The following is a 7,864-nucleotide window of genomic DNA, read 5'->3' as shown; positions in this document are numbered from 1 at the left end:
TATTCTAATATTAATTAAAGAGCAAAAATTAGATGAGCACCAATGAGAATGGAAAAAACATAAGACTAATCAGTGGGAAGAACCCTGCAATGGTGAGTGGTGATATCATAGTTGGAGAGTAGTGATGTCATCTGTTACATGACTGAGGAAAAGCAGGACAACTTGATTCAAATCTGCGTGCGAAACACGGCGGCTCATCTGGACCACTGCAGTGTAAAAATATTCAGCAAAGTGCCGTAACCAATAGCAACCAATCTGGCTTCATACTGATTTCCATATAAACGCCTTTGTATGTGATGTGATGTGATGTGTATGCGCCCCTCTAATAGTGAGGAATCATAAAAAAGCAAACATCAATTTTCAAAATTTATTCATCTGTTTTCTACAAAGACAATTCCAACCTGGTGAGTTTGAGGCCAGACATTGGTCTGCCTACAATCTGTGTACAATCTGTGTACAATCTGCAATACAATCAATGTACAATCTACATACAATCCATGTACAGTCTCAGCACTGTCTGTATCAGAAACAGTATATGAAGTATGAGAGCGCCACAAGCTTACACTAAAACCAGTGCAAGTTTTTCTTCACAACAGGTCAGAGGATTTACCTAACATGTTTTAGAGGTTCAACTCCCCCTTTATCAGGGCTTGAGTGCCTCAGAGTTTGGGGTATACTGGACAGTCAGGCTGATGAACAGCAATTATTTTCACTAGAATCTTTGTTTCACACAACAGTATACCCTAATCATTGAAGCACTCAAGCCCTGATGAAGGGAAATTAAGCCCCTGAAACATGTTGATATATATGCTCTGACGTGTTAGCAAGACAAATTAATTTTTAATGGACTTAGACTAATCTGTGGTGCTCCCATCCTTCTTATACTGATTACTCAAGGAACCCCAAGGGATACCCAAGGTGATAGAAAGCTGCCTTTAGGAACTGAACTTTGAACTATTGATCACCTAATAGTGGGTTCAGCGCTCCGCCAACATGCCCCTTGGGACCTACAGAGAGATCTTCATATACATCATACTATCCAATGTTTCCTAATGTTCTTGAGGCAAGTCCTAAGCTTTGATGTCTGGGGGCATCCTGAATACCCTCTTGTCCATCTACCCACCATGCACACAGTGCAGGCAGAGGGATTCATGTATGCAGTGCAGGTGGGTAAAGCTCTATGTGTATACGATGAAGGTGAAGCTCTTCTATACAGTGCTTGGGAAGCTCTCTGTGTATAGTGCTGGTGGAGCTCTCTTATATAAGGCAGTTGGGTGGAGTTCTCTGTCTATACAGTGCAGGTGGCATGCTTTTTGTATACAGTGCAGGTGGAGCTCTTCTATACAATGCTGGTGGAGCTCTACATGTATACAGTGCTGGTGGAACTCCAATATGAACTACAGATGGAGCTTTTTGTATATACGTTACAAACAGGAATATTAATGAGCCAGAACTAGGTGGAGCACTAACAGCCTATGAGGATCTTCTACATTCTTCTATTTGGAATCAGTCTGGAATCCTCCCCACCAGGGCAGTGATCAATGCTGTCAGTGCAGGTGCTCGCTCCTCAGATGTCTGGAGGACTTCCTGGTGGTTGGCACAAGTGGAGCTGTCATATGACGTCACTACCATATTGGTGATGAGAGAGAAACCAAAAATTCGAAGACCGCAATGATGCCCCACCAGAACCTCAGGAACCGTGCTCATCCCTGGAACCAAGAGGGGAGGGTCATCTAGGGCAGAGTACATATGGGTGGAGAAAAGAGAGGAGGGAAATGAGAAGAGGGTGCAGCATAGAGAAGCAGAAGAATAGAGCAGGGGGAGCACATAGAAGAGAGAAGAGGGAGAACAGAGGGGAAAGCATCAGGGGGAGCATGGAGGTAGGAAGAAGAGATTGGGGGGCACAGAGAAGAAAAAGAAAAGAACAATGGGAGCACAGAGAGGAAGGAGAACAGAGCAAAGGAGAACACAGAGGAGGAAGAAGAGAGTAGAGGGGAGCACAGAGAAGAAGAAGAATGGAGCAGGGTGGAGTAAAGAGTGGAGGAAGCAGAAAAGAGAGGAGTAAGAAGAGAACAGGGTAAAGCACATATTGGTGGAATACAGAGAGGAGCAAGAAGAGAACACAGTGGGGTAAATATAAATGGAGTACAGAGAGAAGGAACAAGAGAACAAGGTGGAGTACAGAGAGGAGTGAGCAGAACAGGGGTAGGACAAATAAGTGGAGTACAGAGAGGAGGAACCAGAAAACAGGGTGGAGTACAGAGAGGAGGAAGACGAGAGCAGGTTGCAGTACATAAGGGTGGTGAACAGAGAGGAGAAAGAAGAGAGCAGGGTGAAGCACAAAGAGGAAGAAGAAGAGAACAGTATGGAGTACAGAGAGGGAGAAGCAGAGAACAAGTTTGAATACAGAGAGCAGGAAGAAAAGAACAGGGTGTAGTAGAGAAAGGAATAAGAAAAGAACAGAGGGGAGGAAGCAGAGAACAACAGAGTGGAGTACAGAGAGGAGGTAGAAGAAAACAAAGTGGAGTATAATAAGGAGGAAGCAGAAAACACGGTGGAGTACAGAGTGGAGGAAGAAGAGTACGGGGGGGAGTAAAGGGAGAGGGAAGCAGAAAAAAAGGTTGAGTAGAGAGAGGAGGAAGAAGAGAACAGGAAGGAGGAAGAAAAGAACAGGGTGGAGTAGAGAGGAGGAATAAGAGAACAGGGTGGAGTACAGAGAGGTGGAAGAAGAGAATAGGGTGGAGTAGAGAGGTGGAATAGGAGAACAGGGTCGAGAACAGAGAGGTGGAAGATGAGAACAGGGTGGAGTACAGAGGTGGAAGAAGAGAACAGGGTGGAGTATATAATGATGGAGTTCACAGAAAAAGCAGAGGGTTACAGAGTAGAGACCTCTTACCAACAGCATCAGCTCCCAGCAGTTGCAGCATTCGGCCCTCAGCGATGGTCTCATAGGAGGGGCCCCCCACCATGCAGTACACACCTTCCCGGATGTAGCTTTCTATGCCCAGATCCCGTGCACAGTCCTTGGCCAGGCTCCGCAGATGGCAGTCATAACCATCCGACATACAAGGGAAGCGTACGCCAAACCTGTCATGGGACATCGATGACACCATGAGGAGCCACGCCCCCTCCTGGCAAGGGTGGAACAACAACAGGGACTGCACTGGACTATTCTATAGTGGTCTGTGAGAGGAGGGGGTGTGGAATAGGCTGAGAATGAGGGATTCAGAGTACAATGATAACACTTCATGCCATACCATGCCCAGCCTCCCCTTACCTGTCATCGTTGGGTCCTCGCAATGGGTTCTGTCCAGCCAATCCTGGCAGGTTGATGTGATCTTTGATGAACATGATGTCCCCCACAGAATAGCCGCCATTCAGCCCTCCCGCTGCATTCGTCACAATCAACGTGTGCACTCCCAGCAGAAAGAATACACGCACTGGGAACGCCACCTGCACAGACAAAAAACTAGATGAGCCCCAGAGATTAGCTGATACGGCACAAGCTGCCTTTAGCCTTCTCCAGTGTTGCTCATGATGAACCAATGAGGAGTATAGTCTGGGGAAAGAAATTATATCCCCCCACGCTCACCTTTTCTGGCGCTGGAAATGGCCCAGTAACCATAAAGGAGGCTCCTTCATTCTGGAATTGATTAGAATTTGTATTGCACAGAGGGGGCAATAATTGGCAGCTTTTACCAGAGGGATGGTTGAGGTGGGGGATTCCTCTACCGGCCTATTACTATTCACTATTCTATAAAGGAAAGACCAGGAAGCTCAGGAGGTTCCCAGCTTTGGAGCTTGTTTGTCCATAAAATGCCAAAGGACTGTGTGAGGTCTAGTCCCCGATCTGATGTCAGCTGTGCTGGGATAGGTGGGATGTTGGTGGAGGAACTGCTACAGATACCTATTCAGTGCTATCAGTGTCAACTCCTCCCCCCTCAGGTATCAGATGGGGGCTCAGACCTCGCACAAGCCTGGACTTACCTTTGGATATTAATGAGCTAAAGGCTGTAAGTCACTGACACCAACTCCCCCCAATCAGATGGGAGCTCAGTCCTCTCACAGCCCTTGGCTCTCCTATGGATGTTAATAAGATAAATGGTGTAAGTCACTGACACCATCTGCCCCCTCCCCCAGGTATCAGATGGAGTTTTCGAGCTCACAGCCCTTGTCTCTCATGTGGTTGTTATAAGACAAAGGCTGAAAGTCACTGACACGACCTCTCCCTCTCAGGTATCAAATAATTCAAACAGCCCTCTCTCCTATGGATGTTAATAAGATAAAGGCTATAAGTCACTGACACCACCTCTCCCCTCCCTTGCTATAAGAGAATGGAAAGAGTTTAACTCTTTCCTGATGATCCTCTTTACACATTATTGTTATTGTGAAAGTTCAATGGCTGATTTGCTCACACTGGTTACATATAAAAAAGACAGAGGAGCTTATGGAGGCACCTAACATCAGCTACTAACCATTGCTACTTACTGCAGAAATGGAGTGGCCCTCATACATGTGGAACCGACCCTGCATGCAGACACACGGTTTCCCATTCAGCATCCCGAGCACCAACCTGCCAGCGTGGCCCTGCACTGGACGACACAAAGGGGTAAACATCCCACTACTCCCCCATACTGAAGGATACCAAGAGGTAGGTACACCAATTCTAGCTCACACCCCTTGGAAAGTGCTGCTTTAAGTCCAACAGGCCTATACTCACTTACCGGTGCTGCAGGGGAAGTGTGGGATATGCTCATATGGTATGATGACTCTATCATGTAGGGTGTCGGCCAGAGATCCCAGACCAGAACCGCAGATGATCGCTACTCGGGGTCGGAAGTTGGTGTGAGCCAGAATCCATTCTGCAGCCTCCAGGTACAACTCTGCGGGAAGACTGCAGGAGAAGGGAAAAATCATCGACAGAGATCACAATATGATCATCAACTGACAGATCACAGTGCTACAAGAGGACCATCAACTGACACAGATCACAGTGCTACAAGAGGACCATCAACTGGCACAGATCACAGTGCTACAAGAGGACCATCAACTGACACAGATCACAGTGCTACAAGAGGACCATCAATTGACACAGATCACAGTGCTACAAGAGGACCATCAACTGACACATATCACATTGCTATCATATCTGACAGACACAGATCAAAGCACTATAATATGACCATCAACTGAAACAGATCACAGTGCCTCAATATGATCACTGACTGACACAGATCACAGTGCTTAAAGTGTTACTAAACCCACCCTGCATTCAATATATCTGGTCTTCCACAGTACACGGAACATTGAAATGCAATTCTTTTAGTAAATATAAACTGCTAAATACCTTTTCCCATCAGCAGTATATAGCATGTTTGTGATTTCTACCAGTGTCTGGCTAAAGCTTGTAGGAGGAGTTTTCATTCTCCTCTGACTGTCCTATGAGGCTGCGTGACTCCTGACCCTCTGTCTGGACAGTGCTGATTGGCCCTGTGGTAATCACATGCACCCTTCCAAAAAAAACAACTCTCAATACACACCAAACTGAGCATGTTCAGAGTGACTCCAAGGCTCTGTACTATCAGGGGATGGATTGGAGACAGTGGAAGAGGGGGAGGATCAGAGACGGCAGGATCAAACAGCCTTTTACACAATGCAGAGGATTTACCCCTTAAGTTCCACAATGAGTAAAACAAGCACACTTTACTGCATATACAGACTGATTTTACTGTTGTGGTTTTAGTAACACTTTAATATGCCCATCTCCTGACACAGATCATATTGCTACAATTTGACCATTAGTTGACCTAGATTAGTTCTATGGGATGGGATCTTTATGATTTACATTAAAGGGGAACTCAGACAGTGATGAGTTAATTTTAGTTTAGTTGTTTTCCTATTCTGGATCTCCTTTTAGTACAGTATATACAATGCATCATCCAATACATTACAAGGGACTTCCAGAGTTCTCTGGGGTATCTAAGGAGGCAGCTAGGCAGAGCAGGCCACTTTTCTCGAGTCCTATAAAGCCTTTTCAAAACATTTTAAAAAATTATTTTATTTCCATTTTTATTCAACCATAATGAATGATGGAACCTTGTAAAAAACAAAAAACAAAAACAAACAATTGTTTTTATAGTTCCATTACACTGATTAGAGACTAGGACCTCTTTATCTCTAATCTGTATCAGAGGAAGACCACTTCCTGTTTCTGAAAGCAACCAATCCCATCCACCTGTCATTCTCAGATCCATCACGTGAGCTGTCCATGGTGCTGATTCATGTAAAAAGGAAAAGAATGAGAACCAAATAAAGACATTACAGACGGTGTTGGGTGAGGTTCACACCTCCTGTAATAGGGAAGGAAAATTGGGATTGATCAGTGATGGGATGAATCATCTCCTCCGACTGCACCTCTGCACTCTCTCTATTGCCCTCACTTCATCTGCTCTTGTATATGCTCCCCCATCTACCCTTCTGTCCCAGATCCCAACTTCTGATCTCTCTACTCCTCCCTTTCCTACCTCCAATGCATTTCCAGGATTAGCAGGCAGATTATATTCCGTGCTGTCCCCCCATCCCCATCAACCCAAACATTGTACACCTTCCAGTCTGGTGACATGGTGTTAATGTAAGGGCCCCTCTACAGGTGAGCCTACCTGTATCATTTCTGCCTTACCTGCCCTCCATAGGACGGGCCATACCACTGGTGTCTGTATGAGACTCACAGGATGAAGATCTCTTCCTCCTTAATCCCTTAACAACCAAGGACTGCACGTGCCGTCTCTGCGGAGATGACGAGGATTAAAGACACAGTTCATCGAGAGGTGTGGCAGAAGGTTGCAAGGGGCATCAGCGGAGGGTGGCCTCCACAATATGCTGCTATTTTTAACACACCTACATTGGAGGTGTGACACCTGGACCTCACCCATATAATGTATATCAGATGACACTTAAAAATTACCTATATCTCATAGGAGTCACCCAGAGCTCACCTACATCTTAGCCCCCATACACACGGTCGGACATTCCGACGGAAAAGGTCCAATCGGACCATGCTGTCGGATAATCCAACCATGTGTGGGCTACATCGGACTTTTTCCGTCGGAATGTCCGACCAACAAAGTTTGAGAGCTGGATATAACATTTTCAGACAACATGATCTGATCGAACAAAGTTTGTAGAGAATTCCGATCGGACAAAAGTGCCACGCATGCTCAGATCAAATTACGAGACCAAAGCTATTGGCTACTAGCCAGAATGCAGTCCCGTTGTAACAAACTAACGTCATCACATTCCGAACGATTGGATTTTCCGACAACTTTGTCCGACCGTGTGTATGCAACACCAGTTTCGGGAAAAATCTGATGGATTTTGTGGTCAGAATATCCGACCGTCTGTACGGGGGCTTAGAGGAAATACCCACACTTCAAATGCACCTTGCAGGAGTCAAAGAGACCTCACCTACATCTCACAGGAGACACCAAGACCTCACCTACAGTTCACAGGAAACATCCAGACCACATCCACAGCTGACAGGGGATCCCCAGACCACACCTGCATCTCAAAGGAGAAACCCAGAATTCAGCTACATCTCACAGAAGAACCCCGGACCACACTACCTACATCTCACAGGAGACACTCAGGCCTCACCTAAATCTCACAGGAGACTCTTGGACCACACCTACATCTCACGGGAGACACCTAGACCTCACCCATATCTTACAGGGATACCCAGACCACACCTACATCTCACAAGAGACACCCAGACCTCACAGGAGTCACCTAGAGCTCACCTACATCATAGAGGAGATACTTTACCTACATCTCACAGGAGATACCTGGACCCCATCCACAGGAGATC

At 46.1% G+C, this 7,864-nt stretch overlaps 1 protein-coding gene across 1 annotated transcript; it reads right to left on the bottom strand.

The window, feature by feature from the left end:
• Positions 1-352: 352 nt before the first annotated feature.
• LOC143929677 (purine nucleoside phosphorylase-like) lies at positions 353-6,835 on the bottom strand. The gene is made up of 6 exons (XM_077453624.1): positions 6,680-6,835; positions 4,725-4,894; positions 4,489-4,592; positions 3,278-3,453; positions 2,897-3,087; positions 353-1,709 (listed from the first exon to the last, which is right to left on the bottom strand). The coding sequence occupies exons 1-6, from the start codon at positions 6,700-6,702 to the stop codon at positions 1,507-1,509; spliced, it is 867 nt and encodes a 288-aa protein (XP_077309750.1). The 5' UTR covers positions 6,703-6,835; the 3' UTR covers positions 353-1,506.
• Between the last annotated feature and the right edge of the window lie 1,029 nt (positions 6,836-7,864).

This window comes from Lithobates pipiens, unplaced genomic scaffold (assembly GCF_037356315.1).
Source record: "Lithobates pipiens isolate NorthernLeopardFrog02 unplaced genomic scaffold, aLitPip1_a1.2 Scaffold_10, whole genome shotgun sequence".
NCBI lineage: Eukaryota > Metazoa > Chordata > Amphibia > Anura > Ranidae > Lithobates > Lithobates pipiens.
Note: the sequence above shows the minus strand (reverse complement) of the source record. Positions and strands in the feature narration are given on the sequence as shown.